General features: G+C 42.8%; 5 protein-coding genes and 1 long non-coding RNA gene across 14 annotated transcripts; 2 read left to right on the forward strand and 4 right to left on the reverse strand.

Moving 5' to 3' along the window:
- The first annotated feature begins 77 nt into the window (after window positions 1–77).
- Window positions 78–1933, forward strand: LOC135606382 (uncharacterized). Its single transcript, XM_065097404.1, has 3 exons — window positions 78–710; window positions 793–1488; window positions 1557–1933. Exons 1-3 carry the CDS (start codon window positions 90–92, stop codon window positions 1626–1628), a joined length of 1389 nt encoding a protein of 462 aa, XP_064953476.1. The 5' UTR covers window positions 78–89; the 3' UTR covers window positions 1629–1933.
- Window positions 1934–2151: 218 nt separating this feature from the next.
- Window positions 2152–2616, reverse strand: LOC103977221 (E3 ubiquitin-protein ligase RHA2A-like). The gene has a single exon (XM_018823431.2). The coding sequence runs from the start codon at window positions 2614–2616 to the stop codon at window positions 2152–2154; it is 465 nt and encodes a 154-aa protein (XP_018678976.2).
- Window positions 2617–3495: 879 nt separating this feature from the next.
- On the reverse strand, window positions 3496–6485 carry LOC135606737 (beta-1,2-xylosyltransferase XYXT1-like). Of its 2 annotated transcripts, none has more exons than XM_065097895.1 (5): window positions 5675–6485; window positions 5484–5561; window positions 5274–5384; window positions 5046–5168; window positions 3496–4943 (listed from the first exon to the last, which is right to left on the reverse strand). In XM_065097895.1, exons 1-5 carry the CDS (start codon window positions 5799–5801, stop codon window positions 3727–3729), a joined length of 1656 nt encoding a protein of 551 aa, XP_064953967.1. In that variant the 5' UTR covers window positions 5802–6485; the 3' UTR covers window positions 3496–3726. The 2 variants fall into 2 exon arrangements, with proteins under 2 accessions (XP_064953967.1, XP_064953966.1); XM_065097894.1 differs by having other exon boundaries at window positions 5274–5390; window positions 5675–6475.
- A 2424-nt stretch (window positions 6486–8909) lies between these two features.
- On the reverse strand, window positions 8910–13084 carry LOC135606738 (uncharacterized). 5 transcript variants are annotated; one of them, XM_065097899.1, is made up of 9 exons: window positions 12967–13078; window positions 12777–12878; window positions 11986–12244; window positions 10630–10701; window positions 10331–10398; window positions 9921–10071; window positions 9723–9803; window positions 9517–9606; window positions 8910–9445 (listed from the first exon to the last, which is right to left on the reverse strand). In XM_065097899.1, exons 3-9 carry the CDS (start codon window positions 12238–12240, stop codon window positions 9341–9343), a joined length of 822 nt encoding a protein of 273 aa, XP_064953971.1. In that variant the 5' UTR covers window positions 12241–12244; window positions 12777–12878; window positions 12967–13078; the 3' UTR covers window positions 8910–9340. The 5 variants fall into 5 exon arrangements, with proteins under 5 accessions (XP_064953971.1, XP_064953970.1, XP_064953969.1 ...); XM_065097898.1 differs by having other exon boundaries at window positions 11986–12250; XM_065097897.1 differs by lacking the exon at window positions 12777–12878 and having other exon boundaries at window positions 12967–13084.
- A 1871-nt stretch (window positions 13085–14955) lies between these two features.
- Window positions 14956–26302, reverse strand: LOC108952405 (uncharacterized). 4 transcript variants are annotated; one of them, XR_010484943.1, is made up of 7 exons: window positions 25970–26302; window positions 22601–22860; window positions 18967–19169; window positions 17641–17709; window positions 17247–17535; window positions 15881–16544; window positions 14956–15803 (listed from the first exon to the last, which is right to left on the reverse strand). It is a non-coding gene; the product is annotated as an uncharacterized LOC108952405 (long non-coding RNA). The 4 variants fall into 4 exon arrangements; XR_010484944.1 differs by lacking the exon at window positions 18967–19169 and having other exon boundaries at window positions 14956–15413; window positions 15531–15803; window positions 25970–26300; XR_010484945.1 differs by lacking the exon at window positions 18967–19169 and having other exon boundaries at window positions 14956–15413; window positions 15513–15803; window positions 25970–26300.
- On the forward strand, window positions 19850–22588 carry LOC135606739 (heavy metal-associated isoprenylated plant protein 37-like). The gene is made up of 3 exons (XM_065097901.1): window positions 19850–20408; window positions 20485–20560; window positions 21111–22588. The coding sequence occupies exons 1-3, from the start codon at window positions 20370–20372 to the stop codon at window positions 22106–22108; spliced, it is 1113 nt and encodes a 370-aa protein (XP_064953973.1). The 5' UTR covers window positions 19850–20369; the 3' UTR covers window positions 22109–22588.
- Window positions 26303–26859: the final 557 nt, after the last annotated feature.

Here is a 26859-nt window from a genome sequence, read left to right on the forward strand (position 1 = left end):
TATTTTTTACGTATCTATAATATTTACAATTAATTCTTTTCACTCAAATATACCTTCGTGTCAAATATTACGTGCAGACAGGAGTAGCCATGGCGGAAGAGGAGCTCGACGTCAGGCTTCTCGTGGACGAGAAGCACGAACGCGTCGTGCTGGCAGAGTCAAGCAAGGATTTCGTGGACACACTGCTGAGCTTCCTCACGCTGCCCGCCGGCACCGTCGTCCGCCTTCTTGGAAAGCGCGCCTCCCTCGGCTGCATGGATCACCTCTACCAGAGCGTCGAGAAGTTGGACACGGAGCACCTGCAGACCCGAGCCTGCAAAGCCATGCTGCTCTCCCCCGTGAGCGCGTCCCACCGACGTTGCGAGAACCTAAAGCTCAGAGCCGACGACAAGTGGCCGCAAAAGTTCTTCTCGTGCCCCAAGTGCGGATTCCCCCCCAAGGGCTCTGGGATGTTCAGCCTCGTTCCGGACACGTTGTGCGCCTGCGGACGGATCATGGTGCAGCAACGAGACGTACACTTGTGCAAGAAGCATTCCGGAGCCAATGGCGTCGATGGGGTTTTCGTGAAAGGAGGCGCCATGTTCTTGGTTACTGATGACCTGCGTGTGGCGGAGAGCTCCGTGGAGAATGCTTTAGCGGTGTTCCGAAGGTATGGCATCCAAGATGGCAACGGCCTGGAGGAGAGGTTCGTGAAGATTGGGAGAAGCCGGGTGAGTACTCCTTGTCTCCTCACAGTAAAAGTTACGTAAACCTTTCACTCTGCTGAATCAATCTGCTTCCATGGCACGATAGATTCTGAAGCTGCTGGAGAGATCACTCGTATCCAGGACTCCCTTGACCGATGTTTTCCTGGAGACGAGCAGCACGAGTGATTTCGAAGATGTGATCGATCTGACATACATATCTGAAGGAGGTCGCCCCTGCAGAAATGACATGGCCTCCGAGTCCAAGGAGATGGTCGTGAGGCTTCTCCGAGACAAATCCAACGACGACGTGATCTACGCGGAAGGAGGGGAAGATTTCGTGGACCTACTCTTCAGCTTTCTCACCCTTCCTTTAGGGTCCTTGGTAAGGCTCTCCGGCGGAAGCTCCTCCATCGGAAGCGTCGATAACCTGTATCGAAGCGTGGAGCAGCTGGGCGACTACATCAGGTCGGAGAATTGCAAGCTGGAGCTCATAGCTCCGAAGCTGGCCTCCAGTTTCAGCTGCGATGTACTTGTGTCGCTCTTGGGGGTGGAGGAAGATAACTCGTGCATCAGCTGCGATGTCACGGGCGTCGAAGCTAAGGTGTTTGCGGTTAATCCCAAGTCCCTGCTTCCAAGCAAAGAACTCGGAGGAGCATACATGAAAGGACCAAGAAAGTTTCTGATCACAGACACAATGGATGTGTCGCCATTCAACAGCCGGGAGGCGTTGGACCTCGTCTTCTCCAAGGATGTATACTTCGAAAACCTGAGGGAGGAGACGGTCACACTGGGTGAAGCAGAGGTAGTAATTAGTGATCTCTTGCTCTTCTAATTCAAATAGACTTCTTGAATGTTCTTTCGGTGTTGCAGGCTTTGAAGCTTCTGAAAGCATGTTGGGTCTCTAGCAGGACTCTGACCGATGCCTTCGCCAAATTCTTCTGAAGCTACGCGATACACGGCAAGAAATCTGGATTGCCTATCTATCTCATGCTCCTCATGTTTAGATTCTGTTAGTCTTCTCGTAGTGTCTTTGCGACAATTTTTAGAATCCAACTACGATTGTTCGATCGGTTGTGTTATTGAAACAATGATAATAATACTCGATTATATCTATGAAATTTATGTGAGAGCATAAAGAATCACCGGACACATTTGTGATGTATCTGCTACTTCTTATAAGTAGATTTAGGATGGACTTGGTGAAACCAGTCAAAATATGTGAATGAGATCCGAATGTATCTACTTCAAGCAGATTCGATTCCTTTGAATGAGCTCTTAATATAATGTTTAATGTAATAAAAAGATTTTTTTTTTTTAAGAGGACCAAAACAGATTACTTGAAAACCTCTAAATGAACATCAAGAACAAGATTGATTATATATATATATGATAAGATATTTTTATATGAAGGATAAAAGCAAGGAGGTGTTTTTATATGATAAGATATTTAACGGTGACCGCGGCATCATCGATCATAGTTTCGATGGACCAGCTGGGCCCCGATCCCGCGCTCGGCGGCGGCGCGGATGTCCGGCTCGGCCAGCTGCGAGCGGCACAGGAGGCACGACAGGTTCAGCTGGTGGTGGAGCCAGTCGTCAAGGCACTCCCTGTGGAAGACGTGGCTGCAGGGAAGCCGCCGGACGCGGTCTCCGTCGGCGAGGCCGCAGAGGCACACCGCGCGCGCAGGCCACTGGCCCACCCCCCGCTCCTCCGGGTAGTAGAAGGGGAAGGCCCGATCGGAGAGGAGGTGGTCCGCCAGGACGACGAGGCCAGAACCGAGGGACGGCTCGGGGTCGGCAGCGGATGCGGACAATGGGAGGAGGCGAAGAAGAACCGACCGGAGATGGACGAGGGAAGAGGCGGCGGCGGCTAGGATGAGGAGGGGGAGAGAATCACCGGAAACGCCGTGGAGATGATTGGAGAGACCCATCGCGAGAGGGAGATGATGGTCGAGTGCAAGAGTGAGCACTATATATACATATATCGGGCGGCTGGTAGAGTCGGAAAAAGGCGAAGATGACTTGGCCTGTGTCTTCCCCAGAGAAAGCATCTACCAAACGGGGGAATGTTGAGTGGCTCGCCTTCCTTCTTCTTCTTCTTCAGCCTTCCAACTTAATTATTCTGCCTCATATATTGTGCCGTGCTCTTCTCCACCACCACCGCCACCATTTTAATTAAGGAGGGACGACATGGGGGCACATGTCGTATGTAGCACAAGTTGCCCATACTAAACGCCAATCTGGGAAGGAAGTAATAGCAACTTTTGTCGAAAGCTGGATGGACGGAATGTCACATTAACTCCATCGAGTGGGGGGGGGGGGGGGGGGCTGCAGGAACAGCTTGCATGAGCTGAGACGCAATGCAGTGTGCGGTGGATCGATCGGAAGCACTCAGGTGGTCAGTCTGGTTGGGGCCTCCGCCATCGGACAATCCTTGTTTTGTCCGGAATCTTGGAGTCAAGTTCAGTGCTAACTCAAGTCCTGTGCTGGGCTTGGAAAATGCCCCTTTTACTCCCTCCCTCTAATTAGTGGCCTTCCCCACGTCAATGGTATCCGACACCGACTAATGATTTCCCTTTTGTTTTTTTGGCACGTAATATTTCATAACAAATATGAAATTGTGTTTATCATACATAATATATATATATATATAACTAACTATTCATCGATTATTTGTTTGCGATCCACAATAGTCGTCGTCGGACATCAACGATGATGATGAAGGAAAGATTCTGGTCTTCGACAACATCACGTGACATTGTTTTACCAAAAATTCGGTCGACATCAACCAGCTATCTTTGGACACGATGTGAATTCAGTAGGTTGATTCATGAAAGCATTTTATTGTAGTCGACCTCATTCACTGACTGGACCATTCGATGGTCGCGTCAGCGTTGACCCCACTTCGCAGCTGGATGCCTGCCTACCTACCACCTAAATAATCTTTCCATCTCCTTCATCGTAATATAATTTATCATTTTATCAGTATAATTTAATCCAAAAGAGGGACGGAAAAGAAATCCAACGATGCCTCTGACATGCTACTGTCGCTGGTGATGATGACGATGCCGATGATGGAGGAGATGTCGAGCTTTAAGCAGAAGTGGCTCAAACCTCTCCATGTCCAGCTTCACATCCTGGTGATCCAAGTACACGTCCGCCATCTTCTTCCATCCCAGCCTGTGGATGGACTTGGGGTCTCTGAACACCGGGTGGTCTCTCGGGTACTGCTCTGTCAGACTGCTCTCCTCCACGCCGATGCAGTATTCCAGGTAGTGCAGCTGCGCATCCTCGGTGGAGTCCTTGAAGCAGGACCGCGAGATGTTCTGCAGGTTGCCGTAGGGGACGATCTGGATGATGACGGCGTTGGTGGGCAGGAAGACGAAGTTGGTGAGCCCGGCGCCGTGCACGCCCACCATCACGTCGCAGGAGTTCACCACCCAGGTGAAGCTGGCCACATTAGTCCGCGTTCCTGCCTCCGCCACCACCACCTCGTAGTCCAGCTTCTCGGCCGCCCGCACGATCTCCTCGAAGTTGACGAATCTCCGTGTCCCGTTCCTCGATATCAGCAGCAGCCTCGGCTTCGCGGTCGGGCTCTCCCCCAGCCTGATCGGGGAGTCCCTCTCCAGCGAGTAGGCGGACCTCATGAGCTTGGTGAAGTCCACCATGGAGTACCCGTTGGGAGCTCTCGCGGGGTCGATGGACATGGGCTTGTGGCTGTGCAGACCGACCACAACGTGCCGGAAGCAACGGACCTGATCGTCGTCGTCCAAGAAGATGATCTCGTGGCGCGACAGCTGCCTCAGGACCGGTTTGTACTTGCCGATCCACCAGAACTTTTGCGTCGCGATGAGGAACTGCACTTCTCCGTCGAACTGTCGCGACGTTATGAACAGGGGAATCAGCACGTCGGTGAAGTCATGGTAGTAGTTCCCGGAGTAGCCGCCGATGGCGAAGACGATGGCGGGGACGCTGTGATTGACGGTGCAGCGAGGGACGTCGCCGAGGCTAGTCGACGATCTCACTGAAACCTCGCCGATGTGCTCCATCGCAGCCTTGTCAAACTTGCGAGCGTAAGGCTTGATCCGCCACGATGACTGGACGCCGGGATCCTGGGATCGGTGATCGGTCACGAGAACTACAGAGGAAGATTTCCCATGAACTCGAACGTCGCCGTCCATTTCGCAGACGTCGGTTCTATAATTCGAGAGATCGCAGACTGGCTTCTCTCGGGCTTTCATACCCTTCATCGTTCCATCTACAGCAAACACGCCGGTGCTCCGAACAAAAAGCTTACAGTAACGGACTCATGGACACAGAACTCTGTGGATTTAGCGAACATGAATGAGTTGATGATTACCTGGCGGTTTAGATTCAATTATTTCTACTTTTGGACTTGACAACTTCGTGGTGGATGAACTGTGGCGTTGGACCCTCTCGTCGGCATCTTTTCCTCGATCTCTCTCCGCCCCTTTTCCATGCTCTGCAGAGCAGAAGGAGAAGAAAGTCAGATCACGTTAGTTTCAAGTCCTGAACACGGCCGGCGTTTGTTCGTGACTTCTCATGGGTGGCTAAATAGGAGACTCACCCAACCGCAGAGTGTTCTGCTGAATCAGTCCCGTAGAAGCAGCATTGTTTAACATGGTTGATGGCGAGTTCTGCTTGGTTCTGACGACCACGCTACTGTTTGGGCTAATTCCTGCGTCTTCTCAGCGATGACTCGGAGACATTAGCAACGGAAGCGCAGTGATGAAGCAAGACAGCCTACCATTACAACGTAGCGAGACCTTTTCTTTACCTGATATCTGTGGATCACGACTAATTTCTTCTGCAGGATGAACCCAAACTCCGTAGAACAGGGATAACTGCTGTTCGACTGCAAAACAATCAGAAGAAGATTTGAGAAGGAAGAGACCTCAAACAATTTGCCGACACATGATGACATTCGACGTACACAGAGATGAAGGAAAGGCAAGAGTGAGGACTCACTTGTGGATACTGACATGACGACGACACAGGTCAATACTCCGACGCAGAATCCTAGAAGCAAAGGCAACCCGAGCTTCCTCGCCTCCATCTGCCCCAGTTTCTTCGCCAAGATCTTATGATACCCCATCTTCTGTATCGCCTGCGGCGGACGTTCTACCTGGAAATCACCCTGCTGCTCATGGATCGAAGTATGATGAACTAACGATTGAGCTCGCTCGCTCGCTCTCTCTCTTTATCGCTTCAAGGAAGACTTGAAATGCTATTGGACAGAGGAACTGATAAGAGATGATTGGACACGGAACGACTTTTACCTCGTTGCAACTATTCTGATCTCGTTCTCAAACGATCAGATCGGAGATGTAGTCATTCATGGGGACAACCAGAAAAGGACAGGCTATAGTACTCCTGTAGGATGAATTGGCCTCCAGCTCGAAGTTTCTCCTCCTCACTGAAGAGCATGGGCGTGCAGATCTGCTGGATCTGAGCATATTTATTAGCCGACTCCGTGTTTGTGTGATTTCTGGCGGTGACTTGCAGTGATCGAGGGTTATAATCTCCGGCAAGTCACCAAGTAAAAACAACGTAGCAGCAGGATGTTCCGACTCCCCCACTCACTGCTTCCGTTCTTGGGGAATGTGAACTGCTGGCACCATGATGTCGACTTGGATTATCTCTGGATGCCGTAATGGAGTTCAATGCAGTGATCACACTTTCATCCCCACCAATTGTGTGAGCGAACACATTGACTTCCAGAAAAGCAGATTCGTTAAAACGTGAGTAGTGCGCTTGTTTTGTTCTCATAAAGAGAGGCAGTACCTCGTGCGAAGACAGGAACAAAGAGTAGGGTCAATCTTCTGCTCGAAATGGGCGAAGAAGGAAATGATCGAGTGGATTACCAAAAAAATGAAGTCATCCTTCACGGTCAAACCGAGTTTTGCAGCTCAATCTTGGACGGAAACCATGAGTAACTTTTCTAAGCTTCAATGCATGGGGAACGCACCCCTCGCTCCTGTCATGATCGAGCGCCCCCACAGGCCACTGTACGTCATTCTGCCGTGCCTGGAATCATCATAAGTAGGCTTCGTTGGGACGTCGTTTTCCCTAATCTTTTACTGCTCAGATCTAATCCATTACCTTGAAACTTCGAAGCATAAAAGACAAAAAAGAAAAGATTTACCATGGAAGAAGGGTCTGTCTCGGGAATCCTCCACCCTTCTTCTTGGTTTGTGTCCGTGCTTTGCCTGAACAAACAGCAATGAAGAACACGTTTCGGAGGACCAAAGGCAACCGCACGACTTGATTCAGTGGCAAGAGACGAGTCCTCCAGCTTGCTCTTACAGGTCACACATGGGCTGCCCCTGCCAAGAAAACGGAAGCTTCACCAATAACATATGCTACATGTCTAAATCAGAAATAAAAGAGCTCACATGTTGAGGTCGTCCACCAGTCCTGGAAGAAGAATTTATTGGCATGCCTCCACGGAACAAAACAAGAGTATACTCGAGGCACTCATGGCAGATGGGAAAAGCAGGTAACGGTGGTCACGACACAGATGATGCATGCATCCTTGGAGGAGGAGGAGGAGGAGGAGGAGAGAGCTCTCTACTGAGCTAACCAAGAGGAACAGGCATTGATTTTATTAGAAGCAGGCCCCTACCTGCTGTCGGCGGCCATAGTTCCAACCCCTTCCTCCTCAAGCCTACAAGTGCTGTTATTTAATCGCGATTCTTCGTTCCTATTCTCCTCTGTTCTTCGTGGACGGCGGAAGGAAAGCGAAGAGTTTGTGCGAGGATCGCTATGAGATGATGGAATCCACTACCACGCAAACCGAGTTGCCATGTCGGCGTACTGCGGCGAGCCAGAGTGGGTGACCCAGTCTGTCTGTGTGAACCGGATCCGGATGCGGCGGTCATGAATGGTCCAGCCGGATTAGCCATGTTGAGTCCAATCCCGATCTAGACTCGAGCTGGTTCGAACTCGATGTGATTTACGGTGAAACCGAGTCAATTAATTCTGACTCGCTGAACCCAACCTGAACCACTGAAGCCCAGCCTGTGCAGTCGAGCTGAGTGAAGCTGCCGCCAACTTTACGGTCCGGTCTTGGCACTGTGCTGAGCGGGTCCAAGCCCAGGTTCATGCGCCCGAACCAAATCATTCCCGGTTCAGCTATCCCTGTGCTTGCGCAGCCGGGTCAAACAGGCCAGACCGGTGGTAAGGTGAATCCTCGCTGGCGGAGATAGGTCGGATGTGTCGTCGTCACCGTCGGTGGGGTGAGATATTAACCACTCTCCCAACTGTTTCGGTGAGATATATTTATTATCCAATGGTGTCGACGTCACCACCATTGGAGTTTAATGTGATTCCTCTCTATCGGTTGTTGAAAGAGTTAAATCATCTCAAAACATCACAAATTCTACTTGTCAATCATGATGCATATGTGATGTTACACATATAAATATAATCTATCAGACAATTTATATTATATATTTTTAACGTTCTTTAATGCATTACTTGTTGTTCTTAATAATCTACATATTACCATGTTTTGTATCATCCGTTTTGATATTTCTTTTTTTTTATTATTGTTGAAAGTTGTTCTAAATTTTTTTTTTAGGAACACACGATTTTATATATGTATATATACTCAAAATAAGTAACAAAAAATAGATGTATTATTTAAAAAAGTGAATAACTTAAAGTGGATGTTCATATCGATTCTTACAGAACCTATGAAACCATATAATCAACTCATGGAGAAGTAGTAACAGATGTGTTGAATTTGAAGCATGATTTGTAGGTACCTTCTGGGAAATAATTATAGCAATGATAATAATCCAGTTTCTCTAATTACTAGATTATTATCACTGCTCTAATTATTTTCTGGTTGCTTCCAGTTGGGCCTTTTAAGTTCCAAGAATGCTGCAAACTCCAAACACATTGCCTACTATTTCTTCCTGTGTTCAACACCTATGGGATCATAGGTTTTGCCAAAAATGGATATTCAAATATCCATTTCAGATGATGTTTTATTCATTTTTTAATAATACAATGTGAATTATGGGTAGTTTTTAATAAATACAAAAATATTACAAGAAGTAAGCATATAAATCTTACATGGGAAGTTTGTCAAGGAAACTAAAGTAGTTTGCATTTCAATCATGACATCCACACAGATAAATTTGTTTCATGCACCTTCAGATTCTGCAAGGGTGACCCTCTTTCCATGCTCCAAAGAAAAAAAAAATCATTATTTATGCTCATAAATAAATATCCATCAACATAAACATGAGTTTTTTTCCTTTTACACCATGACATACAACATAAGTATGTCAAACATGTCAATTGGAATCTCCTTTTACATCATGGCATCCATTTCAGTACTTGTGGCGCAACCACTTCTCCCTTCATTCATGGCAATTGTGAAGTGAGTGGCTTTGGATAGAGTGATCCAACTATGGTCAATATTTTCAAGCATTTTGAGAGCAAATATACTATTACCACATTATGTACAGAGCAGCAGGCTGCATACCCATGCCGGCCGAAGCATCAATTTTGGTTCACCTCCACTTTTCCTTCTCTCATCTTCCATTATTTCACCTTTTTTTGTGTCACCAAGCGAGACGGTGGAATTATTCTTCGCCCTTTTAGTCTTCACCTCTATGCAAGTCAGTGCACTTGAATGCGATGTGGTTGAGATTGCACCAGCTGCCAGGAACTAAGCTCGTGCGTTCCTTCAGCTCGATCAGATACTTCCCGAGTTCCCTGCATCGACTTTTTTCCCAAAATAATCAGAGAAGAACAGACATTGTCTTGCATTTCTAGAGCCACTGAGGAAAACATACCTGTTGGTGCTGGCACTGATGAAATGTCCTAATTGTTCTGATCAAAACAAAGACCGGTACAAGTATTCCAGCAGTCCTCAACACCAGTAGCTTTATTTCCATATATGTATACATAAACAAGTACATCACGCAGAGCTTCAGAAGCTAACAACTAGGCAACTACATTGAAAGAACATTATCGCAAACTTCTTAGTTTAGAGTTTTACTGAGAATAAAGTGAATGAGTACTGCTCAGCACCACTGATGGCGAGAGGAAGAGTGTGGCGAAGAACCAAAAGAACCATGAACTGGATAGAAACAAAAGTGTGTAACACATTCTATCAAATTACATGAAGCATGAGAAGACAAAATTGTGACTCAGAAGTTCCTCTACAGAAGTGCTTCTTGAATAGAAAGGAACTCACTATTATGGCTACTGACTGGCAGCAAACTGTGGTTCTCATGCCTAAAGCTGAATAATCATCATCATGAGGATGCATAACATCACGTTCTGATGGATACAACGTTAAGATTTGAGAATCATTCAGGTCCTGTCTGGTAATCTCCCAATTTCCTCTGAGAAGCATTTTAACACTATCAGCAATTCAAATTGAAAATGTTGAAACTCTAAATTGCCCAATATCCCTAGAAACAGTACCCAAACACAGAATGTACTTAGGAAGGGAGGCTCAGTGTATGAAGCTCTCATCAATGCAAATTAGGAAAGGAATATGCAACATTCTCCCTATAGAAAGGAAGGCTATTCCTCAACTTGAAGTCTAATCAACGAGGAAGCAAAGAAACGGTGACACAGAGGGTACAGTGAAAAGGATACCTGAAGTTCATCGGGATACTCCCATACTGAAACAACTTTTGGGGAGCAGTATAACCTGGCTTGAATTGCTGAATATGAGTGATAAGAATTAGAATCTACAGAGGCAATATTAAAAGAAAAGAAACTATCACAATGCAGATGCTACATCAAAATACATTTGTAGATGAAACAATCAGCATGTGATCTGGCAAACATGACCACTTAATGAGTGAGCCTCAATTGCGTGTTGGACAAGCTTTCACCATGGTGGTTATGGGATGTTGAGGTCAAGAGAATTATCGGGCCAGAAAAAGAATCACCTGCAAGCAAATCTCGCAAACTGTGTCACCCTTTTCGTTACACCATCTTTGAACACATTCACGGTGAGCATACTGAAAGTAAAGGAAAAGATCCAGTTAACTGTTATTATTTATGTAAATTATGTTACAGAATCCAGCACAAAGTATGAGAAGAAAATATACGGCAAGAAGTAAATAAGTAAGTGAACTGATTACTTCTGGAGCACAAAGACTAACGTACTTGTACCGCACAATTTACTAGTAAAGTTGAACTGAGATCATAGACAAAAATTAGGAGACAAGGCTTAAACTGCATAATACAGAAAATTAGCACTAAGATAGGACAAGACCATTTCCTCAAAAAAAAAGAAAAGAAAGGGACACACCATCTTCCATCGTTAGTGCAATTTCCATCACTAGGTTAAGAGATACCAGATATATCCAAACTTCAAATATTAGAAGTCTTAAAGACTGAAGCAACACTGGATGAAATGAAAAGGTCAAAACACAATGGAGGACATATCTGAGGGAGGTGGAGAAAAGCATTGTGCAATCATCTCTGCCAAACAGATACAGAACTAAAATTATGCACCGTCAATGATGGATACTGACCATTCTACGGATTCCTAATTAATTGCAATTTCGTTAACTTACAAAATGTATTCCATAAGGTTACGCCTGAATTGGATTAGCAAAGGATGTTGTAATGATTTAAGTATGAACTGATTCTGGTTGGTTCTCAGATTCTTCACCTTGCAATTGAACATTTTCATAGCTTTATAGTGAATCAACTCAAAGCAAATCTGTGTATATTTTGATGACATAATAGGATAATCTAGAAAGTGCCCAAAAATCTCTCTCGCCGGCTAACAGTTTGAAGTTTTGCAATGGTTCCTCCAATCACTAAATACTTCGTAGTTAATCAGTAAGACCAAACTAAACGAATCACCTCACTACTAACATGTCAGAGATGCTGGCATAGAATACACACAAATCAAATCTTTAGGCCGTTAAAAGTACTAGTTTCTTTCATACGTCTAATGAATCATAGTTATGAGCTACAGTTAGTTTGTAGGCTAGAACTGATCGACCAGTTTACTTTAACTGCTTGACTCAAGGTACACAAGTTTCCTTCTTTATATAAGGATGGCAAAATCATAGGAATTTAGGTCAGAAACCAAGTTACTGATTTAAGATGTAAACACCAAGTTAATGGAAACAGATAAATGCACATTTTTCATGTCCCCGCACAAGTAAAATCCCCAAAACCAAGGCATCATCATCAGCAAAAATAAAACCCAAAGTGATAAACAATATAAAGGAAATTGGAAAGGAAAAAAAAGAAAAAGAGAGAGAAAGAGAGAGAGCTTCCTTTACCTTCAAGCTGCCACAACATGAACAAGGGATCTCCATGTTGTAATCTTCTTCTTCTTCTTGACAAATTCGGCATTCAACTAACTTTCCAACACAGCTCCTGTCTCTGATGTTTCTCTTCCTAGTAAACTCTTTGCCTGGATCTTCCAAAGGCGCTGAATCGGAGGCAATCTGGTCGTGCTTCTGACCTCCAATAGCCGCCTCGAGCGTTGACTCAGTAAGGAGATGGTCCACTAATAAAGCAAGATGGTCTCCCATTCTTCTGGAACTTCAAGAAAAGACGAAATTAAATTAAGAAGCCAACTTGATGTGTCTTCAGAACCCAAGAAAAGATCATGAGAATCATGAAAAGAATTGGGTGCAACCAACCAACCCCATAATGACGAAACAAGTTACCTTTACAATGTAAAACAGCTTTCTATTAGTATCGTTAAAATAAGATCAAGAACACTATGAACATCTATAAATACTCAGAAAAAGAGACCAAGCCAAACAGATTGCAGTAGAGAAGCACAACAAAAATGTCTTCGTTATCGAACCACACAGAGAGAAATTGAGAAGGAAAATACTAATCAAAATCCAATCGACCATGAGCAGGGCAGCAACCAAAACGTCACCAAAATTTCAAAATTTTCGAAAATGGAGGGAGCTTTCACCGTAACAAAGCACCAAATGACCACAACAACGAAAAAAAAGAGAGAAGAAGGGTAACATATCCATAAATCTGAAGAAGGCATGAGAAGAGGAGGGATGAATCAAACTGAAGGAAATCCGATAAAGGAAGCACGACCCACCAGAGACAGAGGAATCCAAAAACCAAGAAGAAAAGGATTAGACCAACGAGAAAGGCGGCAGCTTTCTTATGGACTCCGAAACCTCCTCTCTCCTTTCCCAATCTGAAGAGACAAAGAACGCGAGTAAAACCCAAAGGCATGGCGAGCAGAAAACCGAGCAGCGGAAGGAGGAGAGGAGGAGGAGACTTACAAGGTTGGACTTGGATGTGTTGAAGCGAAGGAAGGGACGAGGAGCAGATCAGGGGAGCTGAGGACGAAGCAAGAGAGAGAGGGAGTGGTGTGGTGTGGTGTTTCTTACCAGAGAACCCAAAGCAAGAGAGCGAGTCCTGCAACTTAAATACACCTGAGAATCCATTTCCCATTCTACCCCTCTTCTGGACTTTTTGTGGACATCCATATCCATCCTTATGCATTTCTTTCTCATCCATCTCTCTAATTATTTTTCTTTACAAAATTTCACATTTGCCTTACGAAGTTGGGCGTATATATGTATGTATGCATGGATTTATACAAATGCTTACATTAGTGTGTTTTCTGTTATTCGTAATTAATACTCAAATAATTATGACATTCCATGACATATCGTAGACACGTAATTCTCATTCGATCGATATATCATTCTCATTCGATAAATACCCTAATCTCATTCAACACGTGGGGTTCAAAGTTAATGACGTAACACTAACTTGATTCTATTATATTAATCATATAGTACTTGTATTTCTAAGATCGACATATGATTTTTTTCATGACTTATTGATAGTTAAATAATGTGTATAACTATTCCCGATCTCAATCAAACAGTCTATCATACTTTAAATAAATATTTTAAGTATAATCTCAATAATAAATCTTTTCTAACTAAATATATCTAATTGAATCATTTGAGTCCATATTAATTCAAACAGAATCCAATTCCTTAATTTTTAAAATTTATAAATTATTATTATTATTATTATTATTTTTCTCATATATATATATATATATATATATATATATATATATATATATATTCAAAATTTCATCAATTTTTTATCCCTCGGTGCATTAACTATATAACATTCACATGATACATGGGATGACAGTCGTAATTTACATCACTTCTACTCTCCTTTTACCTATCATTTTCGATGACTTGCCCTCTTATCGCCATTATTTGCCCTTTCCCATATCAATTTCTTCTCCCCCAAATATTTCTCTCTCTCTCTCTCTCTCTCTCTCTCACAAGTGAGACAGAGAGAGAAAGAGAGAGAGAGGGAGAGAGAGAGAGAGAGGATAATGGCGTCGCACGTCATAGGCCATCACCTTCTCAACGTTTCTGCCATGAAATTAATCCACGTTGCTTGTCACGGTGGTGCCACTTCAATCATTGCGACGACCGGTTTCGGAGTCGAACTCGTTCGTGGTGTCACGGCATCTCTCGATGACGTCTAAGCCTGCTAACATGGTCCGATCCCATTGGTTTTGCGTCCACAGCATGTCATCATCACCAAACGGGGTGGGTGTTTGCAGTCGTCGTCCTCTAAAGAGTGGCTTAGGCAGATGAGCATATGTTGTATTCGTTCCACCGAACCTCCCACATGATTTAAGCTGTCGATTAAAGATAAAATGAGAAAGATATTAGTGGTTTGGTCAGCGAAGATGAGCACAGCAGCAAACGGAGTGGAGTGGGCTTCTCCTTTTGAATATGTTGTGTGTTTGGTTTGGTGTGATTAATGATGTATTGATATCACACCACATTTATGGCATTGGCCCTACTTGTACCACTCTCTCTCTCTCTCTCTAAAATAAGATTCTCTTACTAACTGTATCCAATATACTACTACTTCCCCTTCTTTACATCAGAATTAAGGAGCAAAATTAGCTCAAGGGATCAATCTTCACTCAAAAACAGGTAGATTTGTATGTTATAGCTACGTATGCTAACTAGTTAGCTACTTTATTGTTATTATCTGACGTCGATGATCATCCTCAAGTGAGTCGACCAACCCAATTTGATTCAAACTTGATTTACGTCACAAACTTTGATCTCTCTCCATGTGTCTCCTCGAACGTCCAACTTAGTATCGAGCTCAAAGTCTCTCTTTTACACCAAAGGCCAAAACACAAAAAAAGGGTTCTCGACGTGAGCCTCCCGAGATAGATAGTCACGTCGTCTTCTAATTTTTATAACTAGACATGAATCCAATATGCAGTCAGACATCCATCAAAACTTGTACCGTTCATGACGACGCTTCTCGCTCCTTTAAGAAGAACTTGACATACAATCTCACTCATTTTGTTAAAGCGAATGCACGAGATGGCTTCCTAAAACACACATGAAGAGCAAAATTCCTATCACTATTATGAGGGGGCACTTCCTCCCTTCGCACCACCGCCCCCTCGCAGCATCTTTCACCTCCTGTGCTGCGATGTGAAGCTTTGGGTCGTAATCAATCCGAAACACACCTCCACCGAGCTCGCCGTGCTTCGGACACAACCGCTGTCTCCGTATCGAATCCCCTACCCGGTTGACTCGTAGCAGCTACATCTCTGCACCGCAAAGTAATGGCCATGGCCCATGCCGTCGTCGTCGTCGTCGTCGTCTTCTTCTAGGTGACGGCCGGTAGCTAAACAACCCGCCTCCTCTCAGATGACCTGTCGGTGAACACATGTCAGAGTGGCACTGTTGAAGTAGTCATGGTCTTGCGTGATAAGGAAAGATCCCAAGGCACTTATTGCCTTCCACAAACACACGTTAAATCCTAGTTGTACATGCATTCTTGATGGCTAGTTTGGCGGGTTTCACGTGGCAATCCCAAGCTCGTCTTGTCCTAAGCAGAAGAAGAAGAAGAAGAGAGGTGTTGGGTGTCCACAAAATGACAATCTTAAGGGACCATGATCACGTTAGCAGCATCTAGAGAAATACTTAGCTTGCGTATGACAAGCGAGTCAACAGAACTGCAGGCTTTGATGGCTCGAAGGAGGAGACAGCGGATTGAAGTTGTCAGGCGAGTCGAGAAACAAAACCAGCAGCAGTCGATGCATCTGCAAAATTGAAGGCGGCATCACATTTCAGTACAGTAGGATTAAGGGGCTGGAGTGAGTCGAGTGAGAGTACGTACCTCACACACGCACCCAAGTAGGAGAAAGAAGCGGCCATAGGCTTGGCTTGCACAGAAGAGAGAGAAAGAGAGAGAGAGAGAGAGAGAAAGCCTTGGAATGATGGTTGCGAATCAGTGGTCTTCGGTTTCAGAGGGATTAGGTGGAAGAGAAAAATGAATCACTGGTAGTTCACCAACCCGGACCACTCGATGAGCTCCTTCAACTGGGTGTGGGTCAGCATGTGCCGGTGGGAGAACGACGGAGTCGAGATTTAGATCCACACCCAACCCATCATGTCAAGATTGTCAACTTAGCTTCCCAAGGAATTGACCGCAATATGAATTAAGTTGCCCAACACATGATTCCATCAGCGTCATCAACTGCTTTTGACCCGATTCCCATCTTTCTTAGACCTCAAGGATGAAATCTCTCACGATATGATGGAAATGGAGATCCACGCCATTGGGAAACTGCTTTCGATCTCCATCTCACGACACCGTAAGCGGAAGCAAAGGTTCGATAGCAAGCAGAATTCGAGTGCGTTCCGAGTTCCACATGCGTCCGCTAACTTGGGGTGTCATCTCATATCTCATCAGGTTCTGCACCAAAGAAATCTTCCAATAGATCGGCTGTCGGACATATTTGGTCGACGTCTCTGGGATTTTTGGTGGCACTTGAATACACCTGAAAACAAACTCTTTAAGTAAAATTATAAACACAAAAAAGTTTTAATTGTATTATTATACGAAAAATTTTGATACTAGAAACTAAAATCAAATAATGATAAACCAATGCGCCTGTCTGCGTGGAGTAGAATTTTCATGAAGTAATCCGATGGCTGCCATTTTGACATCTCATATGGTGTAAACAAGAGAGAATTCTGATTTGCAAACTCTTACAGGGCATAAACAACTGGTATCATCTGCACTGAAATTTTCTAGCTAAGTAAGGGCAGAAGAAGAGAGTGGCAATGGTGTCAAGAAGGACAAACTTGAATAATGGGGTACAGTGGTAGAGGGTGTCAGCACACTTCTACATGGCTGGTGAAACCCTTCCAACATGAACACACACATACATGAACCTGAACCAGGAACCTCAACCTAGATAGATAGCCAAATCAAACTAGAACATGCAAGGCGTTGGGCTGGTTACCAAAGAGGACCAGCATAGAACAGGTACCATGCTCGCCACACAGAATCAAGAGCATAGAATAGCACATGCTGGCCACCAAATCCTAGTTTTAAGTTGAAAGATAAAAAAAAGGACTTTAATTCTCAAAACAGGGCTGGTCAACTATCTTATTTTAATTTTCGATCAAGGTAATAGATAACAATTCAATGTAAAACACATCTAAGGGACATTCTAAAAGTAGAATCATGTACGTACCGCCGATGCATTAGCATATCACACTTCCTCAGATTTGTATCGTGAGAACAGAGATAAGGAACTGCGGAGCATACTGGTTGTTCGAGTAAGATGGCGGCACGGCATCTAAATTTGCAACGGAAGATGTTTCCATGCTGGCTGCATTCACAAGATGGAAGATTATTTCTTTGTTTCGACACGGTGTGTGATTCGTCATCCGCTCATCGACACATGAAAGAACATTGCCAAGAATTGTCTCCTCAGGGAAATAGTGTAGTTATTCATCCATTATAAGGCATTTGTGATCGTCCTTCAAATACCAAAGAAAATGACCAAAATTTGAGGGCTGAGTTTAAGAAAAAGTTACAGAAAGATATATTGGACAAAAGAAAAAGGGTACAAAATGGATTCTTACCTGTTAAGCACCGTACGAATTCAACAAAGAACGAAGGTAAATGCCATGAGCAGCGGACCACTCGTGAACCTGAAAGATTATACACGAAAAGGTTCTACATTGTTCCATCCAGAAGAAATATACACTATAGTTCACAATTCATTTCTGTTGAGGATCTACACTTACATGCAAGTCAGCATGTATGTACCCAAATATTGAAATCAGCAGAAAAGTGGGTGATGCCAAAGACAAGTCAAGAATAAAATGGAAATTATGAAGATTAAGATAGAACGAGAAGCAGAGATGCAATTAACAGTATTTAACATTCTTTACTGGAACTTGAAAACCATAAAAAGGCATGAACCAGCTAAAACTAAGAATTGCCCATGAAAAAGGATAAAGCATTTTTTTTCTTTCCAACTGAACAACTTGAAGGATGATACAACTCAAGGAAAATGAAGGTGAAGTGCCTGTAGATACAGATAATGAAGCTCAGCCCAGAATTAGCTCAAATAGGAAATATATGATATATATATATATATTATATAGACAATCAGCATATACAAGAAGCAAAGAAGATAAGAACAAGAATGTTGGATGAGTGAATCTTTTAACTCTCCATCAAACTGAACAATATAATTAATAAAGCAAAAGTTAGGTAATATATGTTTGGAATAAGCCAAGGATGGCTATACACAGGTTCAGCTAATTGACCTAAAGGAACGAAAATGCGGAAGAGCCCTCCAGCATGTTTTAAAAGTTGTTTCTGGGATCGGAATCTGCATAGAAATAACTAGGCACCTTCAAATCTTTGGCAAAAGTAATAATAACAAAAAAAAAGCCAGATTTTTATTGAAGAAATTTGAGCTAAAGATAAAAATCTTAACAATATAATATATGCTATGCACAAAGCTAGCATCTATAAAGACAATGAAACATGATAAAAAGAGGTTGCCAATCTCAATAATGGGATTAAGGCCTCGATTATACCAGGTCATTTGACGCAAAAGTTTGTTTACTTACAAATTAAATGCACATTACTGGTTAAGTGGCACTAGAAGCGAAAAGACTAGTTCCAACTTAAATGTGACCAGAACAATGGTTTAGACCTCAAACGGCCTATAGAACATCTAACATAATATCAATGCCATGGACAACCAAGAAAACATGATTGTGTCAAAGAATTAGCGAAGCACATCATGTTTAACATTTTGAATCTTTGATTTGTCTGTTTAACTAGTGTAAAAAATAGCAGTCAAGTAATGTAATCCTTCCATGCAAAGAAATACCATGCATCCACTCTAAGGATAATGGTAGATGCATGTTAGTGGGCCATTTAGCATATACCTTAACATTAGATATGCCACATATGATGAAAAATGAGAAGTTTCTTGTGAAGGTCAAAGTTTACTCCGAGTGCGTTGCCAAGCATTTGCGAAGACCAACAGTAACACATGACAAACATGCTGATTGCAGGAAGAGTCTTCATCTTTCATGTTTGCTCACCACCTACAGAAGAGATCTATACCCAAAGCCAGCCCAAGGAAAAACTGACCACGATAGAAATAAGAGAAAACCAGCAGCTCTTGTTAAACCAACATGCTACAAGGAATCTCTGAGGAGGTATTTAATGGTTAAGGTGCAATGTCCACAGTCAAAATATTTAAGAGTTCCATACGTATGCATGTCATGTACTCCTTGAATGGAAGGAGTAAAATTTGGAAAAGAAAAACAGACCACAAAAGGACAAGTTATAACATAGTAAAGAAATATCTATCCATACACATATATATATGCACATTTGGTCCATGTATCATGTTCAACGAAATTAATCTTTCCACTGGAGCCATCCATGATTAGTTTTGAGATTATAGGATTGAGGTGTCAATCTTCCTGATAAGTTTTTTTATCTCATTGCAAAAGGAAACCTAAAGCTCTCAAATATGGATTTCATCGTCCTGTGCTTTTATTTCAAGTACCATGATAAAATTACAAGCTTTATTAGGCTGAGTTGTGTTATTACATTAATACGACCAAGCCTATGATGTGGCGATTATGCTTATTTGCCCCAAAGAACAGTTTGAGCATAGTAAAACGTTTGGGGGCAAGAAAGGCATTATCTTGCCCAACTTTCTCCACATCTTTTGATCTCAGGAACGAAGTTGATGAAAGAGAAAGAAAAAGAAGGATCAAAATGGGTATGGAATGCAAGCTTGTGTGGCTTTGTATGTCAGGGACGAGGCCAAGGGACGATCCTGTACAGGCTATGCCTACTACACTAAACAGTGCAGAGGTCAGGTCAGATCAGGTCGCAGTTGGTTAGCTCCTCTGCTCGACTGTATATTTAATCTTCCACAAGCCATATCTACTCACAACACTCTCTCCCTGAATAATGTCCTCCTAAGACAGTTAAAAAAGAAGATACTATTGTAGTCTATCGAGGTAAGAAATAAGTAAAAAAAGAAAAAGAAAAGGGAGAGTAGGTGAATATGTGTATGTATCATAGTGCAAGTAGGACAAAAGGATAAAAGAAAAAAAGTAGGACAAAAGGAGTTTCCTGTGGGAGGTTCCTTCCTGAAATATATAGAGGGAAAGAAGGAGACCGGTGAAGCAGCTTCCCATGCTGCAGGGTAGTCTTGCATGCAAAGGCTTCCCAGGGTTGTCTTAGTAGAGGCTTAGCTTCTTAGAGAAAACTTTGGTTCCTGATTCATTTTTGATCTCTCAGACAGCAGGAGGAATCAGCAGTGGAAATGGGTAAGGGTGAAGACTTCGAGCTCCTAAAAATCCAGGTATTTCTCTTCCTTTCTTTTCTTTGTATTCAGTTAGAAGATTAAGTGCAGGAGACTGTTTGTTTGGTTCTTGCAGACCCACATCCTGAAGGTGAACATACATTGTGATGGATGCAAGCTTAAAGTAAAGAAACTCCTCCATAGAACTGAAGGTACTTAATTCCAGGATCTTTAGCTCTGTCTTATTTTCCCTCTCCAGAACATATTTTCATCATGTTCTGTTTTCTGAAGATAATGCTGTTTCAAAAAGACTTTTATCACTCTTCCACAGTTATCCATTTTTGCTAAAAGTTTTGCTTGAGATGATCTTTTACTGGAATACCAAGTTCCACTTGTTTCATGCAAGTTCTTCTGCTACTTGATTATAGTACTCTTAAATGCGAATATTTGGGGGTTGATTTCCACAACTCCAGTCCAAGAATGTTCTCTTAAAGGAAAAAAAGATGCTCATGAAGTCTCTCTGATGGAAGGCTTTAGTTTGTGTTTCTGCTACATCTCTGGTCTACATGCAGAGTTTTCAAGGTTACAGTATGAAACTAGAAGCACAATGCATGTTCTCTTTTGTTCCTTGTGGATGTCCATGATTTATCTTGTGGCCACAAGCACATTGTAAGAAAGACAGCAGATACAAAGTGTGGCTAGAAACTTGATGTCTATTGAGTAATAATGTTCATCATTTAACTGTGTTTGCATCTGATTCAGGAGTCTTCTCAGTAAGCATAGATGTAGAACAGCAGAAGGTCACAGTTTCAGGAAATGTGGACTCTGAAACTCTGATCAGGAAGCTGATCAAAGCACGTAAGCATGCAGAGCTATGGACTCAAAAGATCAACCAGACTCAGCAGCTCAACCAGCAAAAGCAGCAGCAGAAGCAAGTAGCCAACCCCATGAAGGATGCCAACAAAAACAACAAAGAACAAGACAAACAAGGCCTCATGCGAGGCCTCAAAGCCTTCAAGAACCAGCACAACAAGCTTTCCCCATCCAGCTCCGATGAGGAAGACTTTGATGATGATGATGATGACGATGAGGATGTAGATTATGACGAAGAAGAAGATGATGCTGATATGCAAAATCTTGATAGTAAGATGAAGCAAACTAATTTCATGAGGCAGGCAAACAACGCCCCAACCAACGCAAAGCAAAGTGGGAACGGCAATGGAAAAGCTGGTGCAAATGCCAAAATTGGATGCAACAGGAAGGGGGGAGAAAATGCTAACCAAAACCACATCAAAAGTCCAAATGAGTCGCAACAAAAAGGCACCAATGCTGGAGCTAACAACAGGGTGGTCAATGGCAATCCTAAAGTTCAGGGCAACAATGGGGTGATGGGTCTTGGCCCCCCTGGGCTTGGTGGAACCAATGGATGCTTGCCAGGAAATGCTTTCAAAGGCTACACAGGACACCCACCACAATGTGGGGGTCAATACCAGTCTCCAGTGACGGTGAACATGCAGGGCTACCAGACCCATCCATCATCATCCATGGTGAACAATTTGAGAGGGCACAACATGGTGGTGCATGAAAGCAGATACATGCAGCCTCAGATGATGCACCTCAGGACCTCTCAGATCTCCCCCTACGCTGGTTACTACAACTGCTACCCAAGCCCTTACTATCTCAGTAACCAAGTTGATAATGGTTATTATGGTACCCATCTTTTCAGTGATGAAAACACTAATGCTTGTATTATCATGTAAAAAGAAGGTATGTAGGATATGGGATCAAGTGTTGCTGTTATGGTTTTCTGTAAGTGGTGACTCAGTGGTGCTCCAAACTGTCAGCATTCTTGGTGTTACCTTTGGCTGGACATTTTACTGCCCCCTTGTTCATGTGCTTTCCACTCTCTTTGATGCTACTGACTGTTGCCTAAAAAGTTGTAATTACCAAGAGAACAAGATAAGAAAATCTTGGTTTGGTAGACTTAGCCATTCTTCTACCCTAAGGAATATCATGGCAATAGAAGGATTTACTACTCAGACAAATGTGCATTACTCAATACAGCCTGAGAGCATGAGAAATGAGAGTATCCACAAATAAACTTAAGGTCCACTTCTCTCGATTGGCGACAATGAGTGTAGAGTAAGAAAGGATGAAGCCATAAAGAAATAACTTCAAAGGCACTGAGAACAACCACATATGCAACCACAAAATATATAAGACTAGTATAAACTATAAAGATGATGACTTACCGGCATTGTTCAGTGCCACAGTCCTCGATGGACGGATAAAGAAAGTCCAGAGCTGCAAATGCATGATAAAAAGAAGATGCCGGTATGATCAGGTTTGGTTCCACAGTTGATAGATTTGCTTTCCTTTTCTCCAACAGTCAAAACTTAGTCTCAAAGATAGAGGTAGTCAGCAGCCTTTCACTGGGAGTCACCAGGGGAATGATGCAAAGAGTGGTTACCAATACCCATGTGATACCCACACACCAGTCCTCCCATCTTGGCTGGTAGAAGACAGAGAGACAGAAACAGATGAATAATGGACAAAAGCTGAGACTATATTAGACAGTGTGCAGCAAAATCAATGTAAATGCAACAAGTCTTTGGATGTTGCTCGTCAGCTTTAGTAGCATTAGGAGATTTGTCACTTACTTTTAGTACAAGGACATGATGACAGGAAGGGTGAGGGTTTATAAAAAGTCTAAAGATACAGGGATTGGCCGGGGGATCAAGCAGCATAGCTTCTGCATTTTTGGCATGCAGTTTAGAATACAGAGAGCTTTGTAATCCTATCAGCCAACATAATAGTTAGTGAGCAGGTCAAATGTTCAAGATCAGAGAGATATGTATCTTGGACACATTTGTTGAACCTTGGTCAGATATTTTGGTTGGATTAGCTATTGCATAACTAAATTTTATCTGAAGCACTTGCTTGTGTTCCGGAAGGAATTAGGCTAACTATTTCTTATGGACCAAACTAGAGAAAGTAGAAATAAGGATCACCAACTAATGACACTCCATATTTGCAACAGATTAATGTGTTTCAACCAGAAAATGGTACTGCAAACTCCAATTGTGTGGCTCTTATGGAATTAACTTTATTAACACAAGAGTTAATTCAAATCAATAGAAACCCCATTAAGGTTCAGGCATATAGTACACATGGATAGGAGTTGGTAAGTCCTTGCTCTAGTGACTGCATAACAAGATTAACTACTCTATTATTTCTCTGTGCCTATCAATCTCAGCTAAAATGATTGATTATTTTATATATGACCTTGCAAAAACATGTCATTGTTATAGTCAAGTACTGATCATTTGTACATTTGTGCAAGCCACCCTAAGATCCTCCAGATTTCGTATGAGAGGATACCATGTAAAGATGAAACAAAGGAAGACAAGAAAAGGCCAAACATATTCCAGACTAGAAATAAGATTTAAGATCCTAGAACAACACAGTTAAACTAATACAACACCACTTGCTAAACAATGCCACATCTAATATGCCCACTTATAGAAGGAATTCCATGAGAGAGACGAAGTTAAACATGCGACGCGCCAACGATTTCAATAACCGTGCTAACGTATCAGGCAGTATATCAACCTGTACCACTCGATATTATTAAATAGAATAATAAAATAAATAAAAATGAATGCTATGCTACTGATATCAAGCTATATATTGATGCATGACTGAACTACTAAATACTAGTCCATGCCTAATATGATCCAGATTTAAAATCTCGACAGATAAACCACTAATCTAGCAATTGCACCAAAACCAAACATATTCCAGCCAAAAAAATACATGAAAGATTCTAGAAATCCTATATAGAGGAAATTATGGGTTGCCATTTACTAAGCAAAGCCAACACATTTAGAAATGGCTGCACCATGGCCAAGAAATTTCCTTCTTCCTGAGCTGAATTGCAGATAGATTTTGAAACTACCTAATCCCATATCCAGTTGCTGCAAATTTACCACATACCCCTTCTGTAGTAGCTGAAGGGACAATGCACCCAGCATCCTCTCCTGTATCAGTTTCCTAAAGCTAAAAGGTACCCAGTTCCTTCAATCTCCAATGATATGGACATGTTTTAATCACAGATAGAGAAAGTTGCATAGTTATCATTAGAAGCAAACTCGGAATCACCTTATGATTGATTCATCTTCTTGTTCAATCTACTAACTACCATGAGAGCACCATAGTTTGTACTTATTGAAGAAACTACTCTAGGATTTAGCAACACAAATTTTTAGTATAAAAGAGTTCCCCTGACACTACATTTTTTTCTGTATTAAATCAAGTTTTAGAAATAACCATTTGAAGGACCTGTGCAAAGTTATCTGGAATCAGCCAAACCAAATAATTAATTGGTGATATTTCCCTCGACGCAGCTTAGTGACAGTAAAACAAATCATGTGGCCAGACCCATATAATAGGTTCCAATAATTTTTTGTACTTCAAATCCAACTGCATCGCACATTAATTTGATAGCTTTTCTGTCAAAGAGTTGTGTAAGATAGAGATGCAAAGCTCATCACAAAGCGAACATACTGCAAGCTCAGTGTGCAAAGCTCTCCAAGCTGCATCCTGGAATAAACTAAGGGATCCTTTGCTGCTTTTGACAGCTCCGAAATGATCTTAAACTTTGGGGTCTGCTAAAAATCAAGTAGTTTGTCTACATACGTATTACTATGTTCATTTGGGTGTGCATCAATAGGAACATCATCACTCCCACTCTACAAAGTAGCCTTTTCAACACTTTGACAACATACGCCTCACAAATCATTATTGTTATCACCATCAGTAGCTTCTTAGTTTTCCTTTGCCCGCTTCCTTCCTTTGCCAATGTCCCATCTCCAAATGGCTATCATTATTCTCATTATCTCCTTCATTGTCCTCACTCGTCCATAAACATTCAGCTTCATCTATCTTCTTTAAATTCTTCACCAACAAGTCATTCACTACCAGGTTCTAACGTGCCCTTATGAGAATAGCATCGTGATGCCGGAAGCCAAGAGAATAAGACATACTAAAACCAGGGACAGCATACAAGTACATCAAGCTTCAAGCAGTTGCCAATTTCTTGTGGTTTGGTTTCCAATAGACAATGGAAACAGAGAAGACCAAGCAAGAAGAGATTGATCGTTCTTGATCATCATTTTGTGGTTATATAGAAGTGTTAAACCTGTACTAAAATCTCAACTTCTAAATCCTAACCACTGTAGTACAATTAACTTATACGATGTTGCAATCTCATATACCAAATAACACACAATTTGTGTCTTATACGTTTCTTATCTAAGATATAGCCTAATCGCGAGAAAAAAAAAAGATACAGCCTAATCCCATCGTCCATAACACGTCACATAAGCCGAAAAGGCCGATCTTTTCTCTGCAACGATCCGACTTCTTTCCTACTGCTATGGTTCTCCGAGTGGGGCATAGAGGCTTATCATCAAACACAAAGTCGACGTAGTAGGTGATGCCATAAAGATCTTCACTTCAAGGTTTTGACCCATCAAAAGCAGGTCCTCGGAAGAGGAACTCCTCCTTTATCACCGCATGCAAAGGTCCAATCTTTATCTACTAGCGAAAGGAGAACCGACCTCACAGCGTGGAATTCAAATGTCCTCCAAGTTGTTCCTCCGCCATGTCGCTCGGCCACCAAACGAAACCAGGACTCGAGCACGCAAGTAGAAGAAACAAGTCTCCATGAGACGACGCTTTGAGTTTCGCGTAGAATCATGATGGATCTCACCGAGATTCGCGCAGGCCCTCGATGCACACTCGCGCTGTCGTCGACTCGTGTCCCGTCTTGAAGACGGGTGCAGAATCGATATAAGCTTCATCAAGATTCGTGCGGGCCCACGATGAGGGCCCGTGGAAGAGCTACGGCGTCTCTCTTTTGCCCTTTACCCATAAGCTTCTCTCCACCTACAAAAGCCTCATCGCCTACCTACATGGAAGTGCTGTTCCTTAGCATTACGTTCATAAACTATGTATTTGAAAGGTGAGTATCCTCCTATGAGGAAGCAAGATCACTAATTAACGTTTCATGCATGTAATGAGTGTTGGTTTGACAAACAGTGGGCTTGCAAAAATCTTCCATGGAGAGAAGCACGCTTGTCAAAATAGTTGGCTAGCCAGCTGCAAGAAGTGGAACTCCTGCATCCGTTTGGCAGAAGAGAGTGTCAACTCTTTCTCATGCCGGATCGACTTGCCTAACAAATCCAAAAAGAAGGATGTGAAGATTGTCGACCATGTCCTTCCTCGAGGCTTTTTATATCTTACCAACCGAGCCTTCACAAAAACTTAGCAGCTGACCTTTCATGATCATCCCATGGAAGAAAACATGATACCACTATGTGCTAACCACTCCGCGGCTAGCGTTGAACACGAACGAATGCTTCTAATGCTCAAAAGCTCAAAGCAGTCACAGGATGATGAGGATGTTTCAACGAAGAGGAATCTTTCTGATAATGATGTGGGATGTCAT

Source organism: Musa acuminata, chromosome BXJ2-3 (assembly GCF_036884655.1).
Source record: "Musa acuminata AAA Group cultivar baxijiao chromosome BXJ2-3, Cavendish_Baxijiao_AAA, whole genome shotgun sequence".
Lineage (NCBI taxonomy): Eukaryota > Viridiplantae > Streptophyta > Magnoliopsida > Zingiberales > Musaceae > Musa > Musa acuminata.

Bases quoted from the DNA above. Each gene is read 5' to 3' on its own strand.
- LOC135606382 (XM_065097404.1), top strand. From the start codon at position 90: ATGGCGGAAGAGGAGCTCGACGTCAGGCTTCTCGTGGACGAGAAGCAC. The intron at 711-792 runs GTGAGTACTCCT...ATGGCACGATAG, and splicing joins TGAAGATTGGGAGAAGCCGG to ATTCTGAAGCTGCTGGAGAG. The intron at 1,489-1,556 runs GTAGTAATTAGT...TCGGTGTTGCAG, and splicing joins TCACACTGGGTGAAGCAGAG to GCTTTGAAGCTTCTGAAAGC.
- LOC135606738 (XM_065097897.1), bottom strand. From the start codon at position 12,240: ATGGGAGACCATCTTGCTTTATTAGTGGACCATCTCCTTACTGAGTCA. The intron at 9,607-9,722 runs GTAAAACTCTAA...ATGGAAATAAAG, and splicing joins ACTCATTCACTTTATTCTCA to CTACTGGTGTTGAGGACTGC. The intron at 9,446-9,516 runs GTATGTTTTCCT...TTGGGAAAAAAG, and splicing joins ATCAGTGCCAGCACCAACAG to TCGATGCAGGGAACTCGGGA.
- LOC103977221 (XM_018823431.2), bottom strand. From the start codon at position 2,616: ATGGGTCTCTCCAATCATCTCCACGGCGTTTCCGGTGATTCTCTCCCC.
- LOC135606739 (XM_065097901.1), top strand. From the start codon at position 20,370: ATGGGTAAGGGTGAAGACTTCGAGCTCCTAAAAATCCAG. The intron at 20,409-20,484 runs GTATTTCTCTTC...TGGTTCTTGCAG, and splicing joins TCGAGCTCCTAAAAATCCAG to ACCCACATCCTGAAGGTGAA. The intron at 20,561-21,110 runs GTACTTAATTCC...CATCTGATTCAG, and splicing joins ACTCCTCCATAGAACTGAAG to GAGTCTTCTCAGTAAGCATA.
- LOC135606737 (XM_065097894.1), bottom strand. From the start codon at position 5,801: ATGGGGTATCATAAGATCTTGGCGAAGAAACTGGGGCAGATGGAGGCG. The intron at 5,562-5,674 runs GTGAGTCCTCAC...ATTGTTTTGCAG, and splicing joins CGTCATGTCAGTATCCACAA to TCGAACAGCAGTTATCCCTG. The intron at 4,944-5,045 runs GTAATCATCAAC...TGTTTGCTGTAG, and splicing joins AATTGAATCTAAACCGCCAG to ATGGAACGATGAAGGGTATG.